Source organism: Macrobrachium nipponense, chromosome 3 (assembly GCF_015104395.2).
Source record: "Macrobrachium nipponense isolate FS-2020 chromosome 3, ASM1510439v2, whole genome shotgun sequence".
Classification (NCBI taxonomy): domain Eukaryota; kingdom Metazoa; phylum Arthropoda; class Malacostraca; order Decapoda; family Palaemonidae; genus Macrobrachium; species Macrobrachium nipponense.
In genome coordinates this window covers 31651028-31668443 of record NC_087202.1, presented here as the reverse complement: position 1 = coordinate 31668443, position 17416 = coordinate 31651028, and the positions used below count along the sequence as shown (strand labels likewise).

Here is a 17416-nt window from a genome sequence, read left to right as displayed (position 1 = left end):
TTTGAAGTAGGTGCTAATCTCACAAGACTTCTTCCTCAAACTCCTCTCTGACATTTTCTACAGGGAAAGTAAGGAAGCACAGGAATCACCAGGGCAGTTAGGGCAGGAAGCAAAACCGAAGCAGCTCAAGTGACGTGAACATCAGGAATAGCAACAGGAGTAACAGGGAAGCTGCATGAGAACGTACAGGAGTAACCCAGCTGGCAAGAGCTACAGGAACATCAGTATCAGCAACAGGAGCAACAATCAGGGCAGCTAGGCAGGAAGGTATAGCAGGAGCTGTCCAGTGACTGGTCACCAGGGAAACAGGAGCAATCAAGCTAGGAGGAGGCATAGCAGGAGATGGCCAACAGGTACAGCAATGCAGTGCTAGAGCATACAGGAGTGCCAAAGTTGAAAATCCTAAAGGAAAGGATAACCAACAGTGACAAACCAGCCATCTACTGCTGCGCCTACGATGCTCACTGACAAGCTGAAGAAAAAAGCAAAAATGATTAGTAGAGGGACTCCTCTAGCTTGAGGGTAACTGCCCTATGAAGCATGAGAAGGCCCTTGTGAAGAGGTCATCTGAGTGCCCTGGCCCCACCCCAACCATTTTTGCCCTGCAAGTGAGCGAAGAGGGCGAAGGAGAGACCGCCATAAGGAAAGATTACTGGGAGAGAGGAACAAGGATGAAGGGGCAGCTACCAAGGGAGCTTTTGGAAGTGAGAAAACTTTCTGACTATGCTCAGCAACCTTCCTCCAAAGTTTCCTCCCGGCAAACTTGCCCAGAGCAGAAGTGCTGAAAGCAACACTCAAAATAAATCACCAAAGATTTAGTTTCACATCCTTACATGTAAGGGCTGTGAGGATGAATAACAGGTGAGCAAATGTTACGTCCGTGGCCACCAACTCAGAGACTCAAGCACTAAGGGAAGACGGCATACACAAGGCTATCACAAATCGTGGGTTTGTATTTCAAAAAATTATATTGTTAAGATACAATGAAGTTTTATACATACTTACCTGGCAGATATATACTTAGCTATAGACTCCGTCGTCCCGACAGAATTCAAAACTCGCGGCACACGCTACAGGTAGGTCAGGTGATCTACCATTCCCGCCGCTGGGTGGCGGAATCCCGACCATTCCCGTTTTCTGAGCCAGATTTTCTCTTACACCTGTCTCCTGAGGGGAGGCTGGGTGGGCCCTTAATCGTATATATCTGCCAGGTAAGTATGTATAAAACTTCATTGTATCTTAACAATATCATTTTTATACATGCAACTTACCCGGCAGATATATACTTAGCTGATTGACACCCTTGGTAGAGGGTGAGAGACAGCTATATATATACTATACAAAAAAAAAAAAATTTTAATAACGGGAAACAACAATTGTTGTAGGATATCAATCCTTGGTTCTTACCTGTTTGGGCCGAAGACTTCATGATTACTGTCATTTAGTCTGCATGCCTCAAGAGCTTCAGTGAGGTAAACAACCTATGACCGAACAGCCCTTCTGGATCATGTCAATGGGGGCTAGCCCACTTACGCGACAGAACCTGCATGGATCGTACCAATGGGGCTTACCCACTTACATGGCAGAGCCTGACCTGTATCTTATCAATGGGGGCTAGCCCTCTTACATGACAGAGCTTTAGGCTTTACATAATGCACAACGAGGAGACCAAAAGTTAATCCCGACCACCTGACATTTCTAACCATGTTAAATCTAGGAACTGAAAGGGGTTATTCCTATACCCTCTTTCAGTCAACCATAAAAACCAAACACCATAATGTTAAAATTACATAACCTAAACTAATTAGGATTAACCTCAGCTCCTCCTCCCAGCACTAAATCCGCGGAAACATACGCTCCCAGTGAAAAGCACTTCTCATAAGTAACTCTCACATCCCTTAGATAATGAGAGGCGAACACTGAGTTACACTTCCAATACGTGGATTCAATTAGATTTTGAAGGGACCACGTTTTATGAAAAGCCATTGAGGTTGCTATGGCCCTCTCACTTCGTGTGCTTTTTTTTACCCTGAGGAGTTTAAATTGTTCTTCACCACATTTAAGATGCGCTTCCTTAATAATGTCTTTAATGAAAAACGTAAGGGCGTTTTTTGATATTGGCCTTGTAGGATCCTTGACCGAACACCAAAGACTTTCCTGCGTACCTCCCAAAAGAGACTTTCTTTGTAAATAAAATTTTAGCGCTCTTACTGGACAAAGGGTCCTCTCCTGTTCTTCCCCCGTAAGAGAAGAGAGTGCCTTCACTTCGAAGCTTCTAGGCCACGGTTTTGATGGGTTTTCGTTCTTGGCTAAGAAGAGAGGCTTAAAAGAGCAAATTGCAGCCTCCTTCTTAAAACCCACTCTGCCCTCTAACGCTTGAAGCTCACTCACCCTTTTTGCCGTGGCTAAGGCGAACAGGAATAGAGACTTCCTTGTCAAATCTCTAAAAGAAGAATTATTGGAAGGTACGAATTTTTCAGACATAAGATAATGAAGCACTATACCCAAGTTCCAACTGGGATTTTTATCATTCTGACTTTTTGAGGTCTCGAAAGACCTAATAAGGTCATGTAGGTCCTTATTGTCCGACACATCCAGACCCCTATACCTAAAAACCGAGGCCAGCATACTTCTATACCCCTTGATCGTAGATACAGCTAGGCCACACTTTCTTCTAAGGTAAAGAAGAAAATTTGCAATGTCGGTTATAGAGGTACTGGAAGAGGATACCTCATGCGTCCTGCACCATCTTCTAAACACCTCCCACTTCGACTGGTACACCCGTAATGTGGATGGTCTCCTGGCTCTTGCGATTGCTTTTGAAGCTTCGCGAGAAAATCCCCTCGCTCTAACGAGTCCTTCGATAGTCTGAAGGCAGTCAGACTTAGAGCGGGGAGGTTTTTGTGATACCTGTCGAAGTGGGGTTGTTTGAGAAGATCGCTCCTTAGTGGGAGCGATCTGGGAAGATCCACTATCCACTCCAGCAACTCTGTCACCCAATCTAGGGCTGGCCAAAAGGGGGCGATCAAAGTCAATTTCGTTCCCTCTGAGGAGGCGAACTTTCTTATTACTTCCCCTACCAGTTTGAAGGGGGGAAAAGCGTACCCGTCTATTCCCTTCCAATCCATGAGGAGGCCGTCTATCGCTATTGCTCTTGGATCTGCGATGGGGGAGCAATAATTCTCCAACCTCTTGTTCCAGTTGGTTGCAAACAAGTCTACGTTCGGCCTTCCCCATAACCCCCATAACTGATCGCACACTTGAGGGTTGAGAGTCCATTCGGTGGGGAGCACTTGGTTTCTTCTGCTTAGCAGATCCGCTCGAACATTTCTCTCTCCCTGAATAAATCTCGTTAGTAGAGAGATCTGTTTCTCTTGCGCCCAAAGCAACAACTCCCTCGCTGTCTCGTAAAGGGAGAATGAATGAGTTCCCCCTTGCTTCCTGATATATGCTAGGGCTGTCATGTTGTCGGAATTGACCTGAATGATCGATCCTGAGATCTGTTTTTGAAAGTGCAAGAGAGCTAGGTGAATGGCTTTCAGTTCTTTTTTGTTTATGTGCCAGGACACCTGTGCTCCTTCCCAGGTTCCCGACACTTCTTGCGAATCCAACGTTGCTCCCCACCCTACGTCCGATGCGTCTGCAAACAACGCTCGGAGAGGGCTCTTTATGTGTAAGGATATTCCTTGACCGAGTTTCTTCGGGTCTAACCACCACCGAAGATCTTGCTTGACCTTGTCCGTTATCCTGAATGATTCTTCGAGGTCCTGGGAACTTTGATCCCAGTTCTCCTTCAGATAGTACTGAAGGGGTCTTAGGTGCAGTCTCCCTAAGGAAACGAACTGCTCCAACGAGGAAATGGTTCCCAGCAAACTCATCCACTCCCTCGCAGAGCAATGCTCTTTCCCTAGAAATACTGACACCTTTGTAAGGCAGCGTTCTATTCTCTCTGTTGATGGAGACGCTAGAAAACCCCGAGAATCCATCTGAATCCCCAGATAAACTATGTTCTGCTGGGGATCCAGCTGGGACTTTTCGAGGTTGACTAGGAGTCCCAATGACTGCGTCATCTTTAATGTTACCGAAAGGTCCTCCAGACACTGTTCCTTCGACTTTGCTCGTATTAGCCAGTCGTCCAAATACATCGAGATTCTGATCCCTTCTAAATGTAGCCAATGCGCCATATTCCTTTGGATACCCGTGAAGACTTGCGGGGCCGTCGACAGTCCGAAGCTAAGTGCTCGAAATTGAAACACTCTTCCCTGTGACATGAATCTTAGGTATTTCCTTGATGCCGGATGAATTGGCACATGGAAATATGCATCTTGAAGGTCCAGGGATACCATCCAGTCCCCTGGACGAAGAGCAGAAAGTACAGAGGAAGAGGTCTCCATCGAGAACTTCTTCTTTATCACAAAGACGTTCAGCGCACTTACGTCCAAAACCGGCCTCCACCCGCCCGAGGCTTTTGGTACCAGGAATAGACGGTTGTAGAAACCTGGTGAATGGAGATCTTGAACCGGTTCTATTGCCCTCTTCTGCAACATAAGTTCTACTGCTTGCAGGAGAGCTTGACTCTTGACAGGATCTTTGTATCTCGCTGTTAACTCCTTTGGAGTTCTTGTTAAGGGAGGATATTCCCTGAAGGGGATGAGGTATCCTCTCTCGAGGATAGAGAGGGTCCAGCTGTCCGCCCCTCTCTTTGCCCAGACTCTGGCAAAGTTCGACAGTCTGGCGCCTACCGCTATCTGGAGGACTTCTTCTTCATTTTGCCTTCCCGGCGGGTCTCCTGGAAGGTCTTCCTCTGGTATCCGGTCTTCTACCTCTAAAAGGGGTTCTTGAGGAGGAAGAGGCTCCTCGAAAAGGCTGCTGAAGAGGTGCTTTATCCTTCTTTTGAAAAGGAACAGCAGGCTTGAACTTCTTTGCTGACTGTGTCAGTAGATCCTGTGTAGCTTTTCCAGCTAATGATTTTGCTACATCCCTCACCGTGTCCTGTGGGAAAAGGTGGTTAGAAAGTGGCGAATATAGCAAGGCCGACCTCTATAGAGGAGATACTGACTTGGACAGGAAAGAACCGTACACTGCTCTCTTTTTCAAAACTCCCAATCCAAAAAAAGCAGCCACTTCCACCAAACTGTCCATCACCGCTCTGTCCAGACAAGATAATACTCTCGATAATTCGTCCATAGTGACAAACTCGGGATCTTGGGCTCTCTTCGCAAGGGCTCCCAAAGCCCAGTCCATAAAATTGAATACCTCGAGTGTCCTGAAGAGTCCCTTTAGTAGATGGTCCAGTTCTCACATCCCCCAAGTAGCTTTTGCTGATAGTAGAGTGCGCCTCCTTGAAGAATCTACTAAGGAAGCGTAATCTGCGTCTGCCGATGAAGGCAGTCCTAAGCCCATAGGTTCCTGGGTATCGTACCATCTTCCAGGCTTACCCGTCAACTTTGAAGGAGGGCATGAAAAAACAGTCTTGCCCGCCTCTCTTTTATTCTTAAGCCATTCTCCAAAGCCTTTGAATGCTTTTTTCATACTAAGGGCTGGACGCATTTTTACAAATGAGGATGCTTTTGGAGACTTCGTGCTTGATAACAAAGATCCTGGAGAGGACGGATCCGCTGGTTGAAGCTTATCCCCGAACTCCTGCAACAACAACAAGGACAATCTCTTATAATCAGAGACTACTACATCCACTGGTAATTCTTCATCCGAGACTTCTTCTAAGTCTCCGGCTGTAGGAGATCCTTTCGGAGAAGAGCGGTTCTTAGTAGTCGAGGGACTTCTGTCAAAAGAAGAAGAACGTCGTCCGTGTGACAAATCCTTGCTACTACAAGGCGCAATAGAGTTCGTAAACGCACGAGATCTCCTCTCAGGAACCTGTTTCCTACCAGGTGATGGGCTCCTACTCTCAGAAGAACTCATAAAGTGCGAAGGGGTCTTACTCTGACCTAAGCTCCTACAAGGAGCCTGGCGCCTAATCGACTCCTGACGCCTGCTCGACTCCTGGCGTCTGCTAGACTCCTGGCGCCTACCCGACTCCTGACGCCTGCTCGACTCCTGAAGCCTGCTTGATTCCTGGCGCCTGTTTGACTCCTGGCGCTTGTCGTGACTCCTGGTAGGCTCTTGACGCCTCTCACTAGACTCCTGGCATCTGTTAGGCTCTATACGCCTGTTATATTCTTGGCGCCTACTAGGCTCTGTCAACTCTTTGTGTCTAAAAATATCCTGCTTCTTAGGCTCTTGACGCCTATCCTGATCCTCAGAAGAGGAGTCAAACTCCTGACTTCTCCTAAAAGACGTAGCTGATCGTTTGCTCTGCGAGCGGCTACCGCTGGGAACTTTCTTCCTATACACAGGAGAGGATCGCTTAAAGGGAGAACGAGAGAGTCTCTCCGGTGACGAGCGCCTGCTAGAGTGAGAAACTTCTCTCCTACCAGGAGAAGAAAACTTCGATCTCTTCACTGGAAGGGAGGAGTCTTTCCTTCGAGACGAATCCTTATGTAGAGCGCCTACCAAGGAGGATATTTGTTCCTGTAGATTAAGCAGGAAAAGCTTAGTCGGGTCTTGAGGCGCTGGAGACGGTCTTCTCGCTTTCTTGCTAGTCGAAGGAAAATCCTCCTGGAAAGCGCTCTGGGCTTGAATCAAAAGCGTCTCCTTTCGGCGCTACCCACGATCTCTTCAGAGGATGAGACTTCGAAGCAGAGCTCCATCCACGCCTGGACGAGGAGGAATCCGACGCAGAAAAACACTCTTTCAGGATGCCTTTTCTACGGCTATCCAAGGCAGCCTGGGTCGTTACTTCAGGATCTGCCGAAGGGACGCCTGATCGTTGGGGATGCTCCACATCCTCCCTGCGGCTTTTGACATTCCTCCTCCCCTGGTCCTGGGAGTTTGGAAGCGGTCTAGGTCTAGGAGCAATGCGGAGCCGATCAGACGCCCCCTCCACTGCACTGGGGTCACTGTATTCACTGACACTCTTACCTTGTGTTTCCATAGCTTTAAGCTGCTCCTGAAGCTCCCTGATCGAGGATCTAATTTTTTCCATTTCTGAAAATGAATCCTTGGATTCAACACAGGGAGAAGGGGCTGAGGTTATGGGAGAAACATCATCTAGCTTGTTAGCTTCTAATTCAGGCTCAAAAGAACAAGATCTACTCGAGCTTCTAGCTGAAGCTTTCCTAGCTCTATCCTTCTCTCTTTTCTTAATATAAGAAGCTAAATCCTTCCATCCTTGCTCCGTAAGCCCTTCACATTCAGCACAAGTTCTATCAAATGCACATTCAGAACCTCTACATTTACTACAAAGTGTATGAGGATCTACCTCTGCTTTAAACAACCTAGTTCTGCATTCTTCCCTTGCACAAACCCTAAACTTAGGTGTTACTTTAACTTCAGCCATCTTAATAGAAAAAAACCAAATCCAAGTCCTAATCCAGTCCAAAATAAGCGTATGCCAATCCCGAGAATAAACAAGAGTACTTCACCAAATGAGTCCAACCAATTCTCGGCAAATGAGCAGAATTCCAATCAGGAGAGACCAAACAACAGTTGTTGCCGGCCTCAGCGACAGAGAAAATCTGGCTCAGAAAACGGGAATGGTCGGGATTCCGCCACCCAGCGGCGGGAATGGTAGATCACCTGACCTACCTGTAGCGTGTGCCGCGAGTTTTGAATTCTGTCGGGACGACGGAGTCTATAGCTAAGTATATATCTGCCGGGTAAGTTGCATGTATAAAAATATCAAACACTATATACAGTAAATGCAAAAAGTAAGAAAAGATCCCAACAGAAAAAACAAACTTAATGACATTCAGACAAAGAGCTCACGAAAATTTGTCTGCATCGCATGACAGCAGAATGCAAACTAGAATGTTTACATCCAGGCAGGCATGTACTCCTCCCTACTGGACAGTAGCTACTGCCTAATCACCTTGTTCTAGAGTTTAATGGTGCAGCTTCATCGAGAGTAATTCCTAATGTAAAAGAACAATGGTTTGTATATCGTGTAGGAAAAACTATAAATTTCATTATTGAACTAGTATTCTTGCCTGATGATGAGCTGGCCTCTAAGTATCTCTATTGCTGATGCAGGAGGTAGTTTTAATATTTCTTTAGCGGAGTAGTGTACCTCTGAAACATGAGGAGGAAAATATAATTAATATAAACAAAATATACAAGATAATCCTAGGTTGCAATGCATAAACTGATTAATGAATATAATGCTCTTTTGGCACACCAATTTAATCGTAACTGTAAACATGACTGTGACTATAAAACACTGCATCCCTACAATACATACCATTACCTGGCGATGGTCACAGTCAAGGTCAGCAAAAGGAATGTGAGATAAAACTGGTCAATGTCATGTGCGTTCCCTTGAAAGGAGAACGCAATCTACTATGACTAAGGAACCAAATGATGTTAAAAATTACTATCATAGTCATAACAGCAATTAATGATGATAGTCCAGGTTATGAAAGCATATCAAGTTTAATGATGGTACATAGTCAAGATTAAACAGAGGTAGTAGAAAGTCTCCTTTCTAAGCATTACATAGCAGTGCTTGAAAGAAGGGGTTAACTTTAATATTTTGAGTAACATGAATGACCAATTACAATCATAAATATTTTTACAAAATAAGAAGGTTCACTTATTTGAAGTATGTAAACAGCCCTTGAAATATTCAATACCTTGAACAGAGTAACAAAATATCCAATATCAATAAACATTAACATTTAAAAATTACCTAATATCAAGGGCATTATTATCCTAAATGCAAGGAAAAATGGTACACAGTAAAGTACTTTTCACCACTTGATTTGTCACTTATGAAATTGTGGCAAAAATGATTCTCCCCTCTTATTCTTAACAGTGCAACACTGATATTTTCTTCCTATTCCCTTTTCCATGATTCTTTCACTTTCATCCTTCAAGAGGCTGCTAATTGCTGACATCAGATTCAGTGTAAAAATTATAATGGCAAAACATTACTGTGTTTACAATAACTGTGATAAGGTATAACTGTATTTTATTAAGACAGACGGATAACAGAAGGACTTAGGGAAAGAGCAGCATACTCAAAGATGTAGATGAAATAGGTGTGTGGATTAAGTGTTAAGAAATTTGAGGGTAATAAGAAGCCACTTTACAACTATATGGTGTACAGGGAACAAATGAAAACTTACAATAGCACTGATAAAGATGCAATGTGGAGGGTACTCAGCATGTATGGATTTAGAAGGTAATTTACTAAGAGCAAATGTCAGTGACTCCTTTAAGGTCTTAGGTGCAAAACTTGATGAGAAAGCTGACATCCTGAGGAAATGTTTTAGAATGTTTCAAGGCAAAGCTATTATGTCAAGTATTCTAATTTTTTTCTTCTTCCTTGTTTGGAGTATACTGCTCTCCAGTGGTCTTCCAGTGCTCACTCTCATCTTAAACTCTTGGATAGTTATGTCACAGTCAAATTTATTTTGCCCACTCTTAACCTTCCTCTTCTTAACCTAACCTAGCTGTTGTTGCTCACAACACTAGGCTGACTACTGCTGCAGTCTCTTGTGATGGAGCATCTGGTTTAATACTACCCAGTTTACTAAGAATTTTATTTTTGCTATAACTAAAATGTGGAACAGTTTGCCTAGTGAAGTTGTAGAATATTCTGATCTCCAAATTCATTCCTCCTCTCTGCTAACACCTCCTGCATTTCAGGCACAGTGACCCCCAGTTTTATACATTTCCCATTTCCGCAGTCAACTTCATTGTGTATTTTTGTGGCACACATGTATTCATTTTTCCATGTGAGAACTTCCTCTCTCTCTCTCTCTCTCTCTCTCTCTCTCTCTCTCTCTCTCTCTCTCTCTCTCTCTCTCTCTCTCTCTCTCTCTCTCTCTCTCTCTCTCTCTCTCTCTCTCTCTCTCTCTCTCTGATAGAGCATATTTTGTACAATATTTAAAATATATTTGCTAATTATTTTAATTTTATTTTCCAGTTTATGATTATGCTACAATCATAAACACTATGACAAGTGATAGAGTATAATGGACTCAAAGACAAGAAGGCATTTTATCTTGTCTTCAGTGAAGCTGGACCCAGTTTCCTACATCAAAACCTGTAGAAGTGACTATTGCACATGCGCATAGGCCATCTTGTTCTATGCTCGGGCCGGCTACAAGACCAAGTTCCATTACTCTTTTGGTCAATGCAGGATATACCTTTACCCAAATCCCATGGCTTTTCGTCAGGGAAGTGGAAGGGTTTTAAGGACTCAACAGCAAGGGTTCTTTTAATGCAGCCTTGTATGATATAATTGTTGTAACTACAAGATGTTTGTCTTCAAAGAAGTGCATAAGAAAATTCATTAGTGTTTCTATAGAAATCTCGATTGGGCTCTCACTCTGGATATAATCTAACCATATTCTCCATACGGACTGGTATTGCCGGATAGATGATGTCCGTAGTTTTTGCATTAGGTACTTAGCAATATTGAGCGAGTAGTTTTCACAGTAGATTGTATTTTTAAAAATCCACACGTGAAGGTCTTGGCTTAGAAAGGAAGATGCGTAAACGACTTTCCCTCCTACTTTCTGGGATAGTATAGCAGATGGTACTGGAATTGGCCTCTTCGTCTGCTGTTGAAGTAGTAGGAACCAATGCCTGTTTGGCCAATTTGGGGCTATTAGGTAAGCTGTTCCATTGAAGGTTAGGAGCTTGTTCAAAACCTTTGAAATCTGGGACAATGGAGGAAAAAGATATATCATCTTCCAGTTATTCCAGTCCTGTAGGAAGGCATCTCATGCTATTGCTTGATTGTCCACATTCAGGGACACATATATTGGGAATTTGTGATTCTCGTATGTGGCAAACAGGTCCACTTCCAGTTGTGGAAGTAGGTTGTATATTATTTGAAAGGAGTGGTTGTCCAATGACCACTCTGTTGAGACTGTCGTGTTCCTTGACAAAGAGTCTGCTATTACATTGAGAGGCCCTGTAAGGTGAATTGCAGACCAATGCCACTTCTTTTCCTGTGCCATCCGAAGAATGGCTAACATTACCATACTGAGAGGAGGTGAGTATGATCTCAATTTTTTTACGCAAGACTGCAGTCATATTGTCTAAGACCAGCAGAATGTGTGTCTGTTCCGGAGGTTAGAGTTTCTTTAGAGACAAAAAGACAGCCCACCAGCTCTAGGAAATTGATACGACAATTCCTAAGAGGAGCTGACCATCTCCCCGCTACCTGATGATTCTCCCAATGTCCTCCCCAACCTGTCAATGAGGCATCTGTGTGCATTGTTACTTTTACAGATGGAGGAGTCAGGGTGACCTGTTTTGCCAGATTCCTTCCGTGTCCATGGCCAAAGTATCTCTCAAAGTTTTTAATGCATTTTGTGAGATTTTCTCACATCCTTTTTCTTGCATGTGACATCCAAAATTTGGTCACATTTTTCAGATACAACTTGAGTATTGGATCTGTTATAGATGCAAACTGTATCAGACCCAACATGCACTCTAATGCTGTCTGGAAGCAATGGGCTGTGCCAGGAACCTTTTGAGGTTTTTCCTTATTCTCTTCTGAGTTTTGAGGGGAAGATACAAAAGGCTGTGAACCGTGTCCCAACACATTCCCAGCCACTGAAAATGTCTGCTGGGTGTGATGAGGGATTTTTTTCAATTTATTATAAAGCCTTTTGACTGGAGTCTGTTGACTACTGTTCCTAGGTTTTGCAGGCACCCTTTTCTTGTGGCTCCCCAGACTAGCCAGTTGTCTAAATAAGCTATCATGTGTATTCCCTCTTTCCTGAGTTCACGAACAACTACCGTCAACAATTTTGTAAAGATTCTTGGGGCAATGTTTAGCCAAAAGGCATGACCTTGAATCTGCATGTACTTTTTCCTATCCAGAACCCTAAGAAGGGGCAGAAGGGAACGGCAATAGGGACGTGCCAATATGCGCCTTTCAGATCTATAGAAAATGTCCAGGTCCCTTTTGGAATGACAGAACATACTTTGGCAATGGTAGTCATTCAAAACTTTTGGCAAACAATGTTTGTTTAATGTTGACAGGTCGAGTATCACCCTTCATTCTCAAGAATCCTTTTTGGGAACACTGAAGAGACGTGCCTGGTGACAAATGTAAGAATGTTTCTCTATGGCTCCTTTTAAGAGGGCCTTCTGCACGTAATCTTTCATAAGAGGGGTCCGGTTTTTGAAAGAATCTTTTCAATGGTGGATGGGGGTGAGACCATTTCAACCCCAGTCCATTGAGAATAATACTGTGTCCCCAAAGAGAAAACTTCCATTCCTTGTGAAAATTCTGAAGTCGACCCCCGACCAAACAATTCCTATTGGGATTCCCCCTCTTCCTCTGTCTTTTCCCTTAATGGGCATTACAGGTGTTGCTTTTCCTTTTCCTCTATAAGCTGGTTTTTGGACCTTGTGAAAAGCATACACTTTTTGCTATACAGGTTTTTGTCCCTTTAGAGGGTGCTGTCCCTTCTGACTACCTACCTGCATATGAGGAGAGCTATTGAAAGTGAATGGAGGCCTATATGGTTTTTCATCAAAGTGTGCCTTTTTTAGATTTGGTGAGGGGAAATTTCTGGTTTTTTGTTTCCTGAAATCTTTTCCCAGTAGAGCACATACTGTGCAATTTTGCTGACGTGTTTGTTCTTTTATTTGAGTCACAATAGACTCCTCAAACAGGTCTCGGCAGAAGGCATTAGACTGCAATAAGGCAGGCACATTGGGAAGTGACTTGTTGGAATTTTCCAGTGCCTCCATTTGCACTTTTATGTGCCAGTCCAAAAATTCATAGAGAGCTTCCCATAATGTTCTTATAAGGTTTTTAGCCATAACAGCAAAAATCTTCCTAGATTCTTCCAGAAGCCTTTTTGTGGCTACTTCTAACAATGAAGAAGTAGTTAAGACACTAAGGGGGTGGGTCCTAGCACAAAACTTTGATGCTGATGTATCCTCTGAAATCCTTCTCACTGGAGTACCAAATTGCTGAGTTGCAATATTTAGGGGGAGCTTTTTCCTATTAAAGGGAAGGTGAAGCGTTGCCCATTCTTTGGTGGAGTTTTCTGAAACCAGGATAACAGGAGCAAATGGTTTTAGTTCTGCCATTGGTTCACGCTTTCTGGTTATTACATAATTTTGAAAATGTGTTTCCACATAGTTTATGATTTTAAATGTGAAGGGGCAGAAAGCTGGTGGTACATGGTGAGCCATCTGAGTCTTGTTCATAATGGAAGTATAAATTCCTGTCCCATTTACCTGGTAAAGAGTTTCATCTACAGCTCTTAATGCCAAATTGCCAGAAAAGAGAATAGTTTCCTTTTGAGGCTTCATGTCTGGCACAGGTGGTATCAGGCACCATTCAGTGTTAGGAAAGACTGCCCTGTCCTTAAATTCAACATGTACTACTTCTATCATGGTCTTTCTCTCAAAAATAAGATACTTACCATCCTCAGAGAAAATATACATTGAGGCATCTCGCCAAGGATTATCAACATCAGAGTAGGATTTTAGAGTCTCTGCTAGATTTTGGCTGTAAGACTCATAACCAGGACTGGCCATTTTGTTGGTTCCAGTTGGGTTTGCACTCTTAACTCTTGTTTGGGCAGAATTGGTTTCAACTCTCCCCATTCTATTGCAAGATGCAGGACATTTACATTTTGGTGTATCATGCAGTATGTCCATTATCTGTTGCCTTTCAGCAGCAAATGCATCTTTGATGCCATTCATTATTTCCTTACGGATGTGATCTAATACTGCAAATTGTGTATCCCTTTTGAGGGAGCTTGCAAAACATGATTGATCTACAGCAGAGTGCAGCTGTCTGTTCCCCAGGGGGCAGAAGTCCTAGGTTAATTGCTATAACCCTCTGAAATTGCTGCTATTTCCATGGAGTTCCCTTTTTGGGGAAGGATCCTGATCGGCTTCTGAAAGCTGCAAGGGAGATTGACTTTCTTCTACAATGTTTTTCCCATTCTTCTACAATGTTTTTCCCATGGCTGATTGACATCTGTGTCCCTGGTCCTTCTGGGTTTAGCAAGGTTCTTTCGGCATCAATATCTACCTCAAAGTCTTTGAACACTTCACCTCTAGGTGAGGAGTCCTCTAATTCCTCCTCAGGATGTACCGGGGGGGGGGGAGTGACTGATATTAACCCTTAAACGCCGAAGCGGTAAAAAAAAAAAAATGTCTCCCGTGTGCCGGAGACGTTTGAGAGTGAGCGCGAAGCGGAAAAAATATTTTTTTCAAAAAATCGCAGCGCGCTTAGTTTTCAAGATTAAGAGTTCATTTTTAGCTCCTTTTTTTGTCATTGCCTGAAGTTTAGTATGCAACCATCAGAAATGAAAATAATTATCATTATCAAATATACATAATGCGATATATGATAGCGCAAAAACGAAATTTCATATATAATTGTATTCAAATCGCGCTGTGCGCAAAACGGTTAAAGGTAACAAGTTACTTTTTTTTCGTTGTAATGTACACTAAATTGCAATCATTTTGGTATATAACACATTGTAAAACAATCAAAGCAACACAGAGAAAATATTATCACAAAATAATGCATGAATTCGTAACTCGCGGACGTAAACAAATATTTTTTTCAAAAATTCACCATAAATCTAACTATTGTCCTAGAGACTTCCAATTTCTTTCAAAATGAAGAAAAATGATTGAATATTACTATACTGTAAGAATATTAGCTTACAAATGCAGTTTTCGACCATATCTGACGAGTTAAAGTTGACCGAATGTCAAATTTTTTTTATATATATTTTTTTATATGCAATTATTTCGGAAATAAGAAAAGCTACAACTTTCAAATATTTTTCGTTTTATTCTACATGAAATTGCACACATTTCCATATATAAAACTCTATGAAATGCCTAATATGAAACGGAGCAAATATTCCGAGAATGGGACTTACGCATTTCGGAGATTTGTGGTGGAGAATCCGCGAGCGGAAGGAAGGAAAGTTTTTTTAAAAATTCACCATAAATTTAAATATTGTGCTAGAGACTTCGAATTTGTTTCACGATGAAGATAAATGACTGAATATTACTAGACTGTAAGAGATTTAGCTTACAATTGTGTTTTTCGCCCATTTCGGTAGAGTCAAATTTGACCGAACGTGGTTTTTTTTCTATTTATCGTGATTTATATGCAAATATTTCAAAAATGAGAAAAGCTACAACCTTCAACTATTTTTTGTTGTATTATACATGAAATTGCGCACACTTTCATATATAAAACTTTATGTAACGGCTAATTTAAAATGGTGCAAACATTACCACAATTGCACGTATGATTTTTTCAGAAGAGTTACCGCGCGGACGTAAAGAAAATGTTATTTTTTTTCATAAATTCACCATAAATCGAAATATTGTGCTAGAGACTTCCAATTTGTTTCAAAATGAAGGTAAATGCTTGAATATTACTAGAATATAAGCGTTTTAGCTTACAATTGCGTTTTTCAACCATTTCGGTAGAGTCAAAGTTGACCGAAGGTTGAAAATTTGTCACTTATCCTTTTTTATATGAAAATATTTCAAAATTGATAAAAGCTACAACCATGGGTTGTTTTTAGTTGTATTGTGCATGAAATTGCGCACATTTCCATATATAAAACTTTATGTAACGGCTAATTCAAAATGGTGCAAACATTACCACAATCGCATGTATGATTTTTTTCGGAAGAGTTACCGCGCGGACGTAAAGAAAAAGTTTTTGCATAAATTCACCATAAATCGAAATATTGTGCTAGAGACTTCCAATTAGTTGCAAAATTAAGGTAAATGATTGAATATTACTAAAATATAAGCGTTTTAGCTTACAATTGCGTTTTTCGACCATTTCTGTAGAGTCAAAGTTGACCGAAGGTTGAAATTTTGGCACTTATCGTTATTTATATGAAAATATCTCAAAACTGATAAAAGCTACAATCATGTGTATTTTTTTGTTGTATTTTACATAAAAATGCGCACATTTTCATATATTATACTCCATGTAACGGCTAATTTAAAATGGTAAAAAAATTATGTCAAAGTGACGAAATAATTTCCGAGATGTGTCACAGATACTTTTTAGTGCGGCAAGAAAGAAATTCGCGCTTGCGCGCCTGCGTAACGATTGTAAACAAAACAACACCTTGATCCGTGAACTCCCAGCATCCCCCAAGGCGCGTGATTCAAGAGTTTTCGGCTGGTAGGCCTAAAAGTATTTTTCCGCGAATTTTTAAAAAAACTTTTGTATGTCGACGTAAAATACGTCCAGTCGCACCCGAGAGACAAAAAATGTCGACGTAAAATACGTCCAGTCGGTGTTTAAGGGTTATTGGGTTTTGGCCTGAATATGGAATGTAAGAGAAGGGTTTAAATATATGCTGCCGGAGTTTTGCCGGATAGATATAATCTTCCCCTTCCTCATCTTTGCTAAACCCTAAGACCCATCGAGACAGTCTAAAGCGAGCAGTTTCATCTTTAAAGCTTGCTGCCAAGAGCACACTACAAATCTTGCACATATCAGGCAACCAAACAAATTTGCCCTGATCGTTACAAGGACTATGCCTATAGCAGGTGGTATGGGCAGTGCCCACTGGCAAATATCGCACCGAACAACCAGCTACGGCACACTTTAATTGAGGGTCATTTCTCAAGATGGCCCTGTAGTGAAAAAACCAAGCTGTTATTAGAAAAATTTTATTTTAGTATAAATTATTTTTATTACTTGAAATCCGTAAACATTAATGAGTGGTAGATATAATTTTATAAGTCAGTTTGACTACAAATGTACATTTCTAGTACATTCTGTAAAATATTTAGGCAATTCTACATACTTACTCTGCATGAACTGTAAGGAACAGTCCTATAAAAACAGAGGCCACTAGGGACTGGGGTGTCAAATGTCATTTTTCTGTTTCTGATACTAGTCCTGGGGGTAAAATTAAGCCCCCATAAAAATTATGGTTAAATTTCAATTATCAACTCAAATTACTTTTAGAGAATTGTAATTTCTATATAAATACTCGACGCACAGTTATTACCTAGATCTGCCTAAATCTAGGTTAACTCAAACCTTTTGAGGTTTAAATTACCTTTGAAACCTTGTTTATTTCTATATTACTTAAACTTAGCCCTTATGTATGGTTATGTTTAGATTTTTATTTTAATCAAAATAACACCTAATACTATTCAAGTTAGTTTATGACTAACTCTGTTTACTAACCTAAGCAAGTTTTCTACAAGGCTTGGGTTAGCATCCTTGGTATAATCTTCCTACCAAATAAGGTTAGGTTTTTACTTATTACCAACAAGAATTTAATAAGTAGCCTAATCGCTAAGTTAGGTTACATAACCTCAAGTTACTATTTAGTCAAGTAATTTTTGAAATTTTTAATAA

General features: G+C 41.7%; 1 protein-coding gene across 1 annotated transcript in view; it reads right to left on the bottom strand.

Annotated features, from left to right (window-relative positions):
* Nucleotides 1-17416, bottom strand: part of LOC135221688 (uncharacterized) — a gene marked incomplete in the record, with an annotated part of 360943 nt that overhangs the window by 82702 nt on the left and 260825 nt on the right. Inside the window, 1 exon segment of the mRNA XM_064259420.1 lies at nt 8049-8130. Within this exon segment, the coding sequence (XP_064115490.1) occupies nt 8049-8130 (82 nt within the window).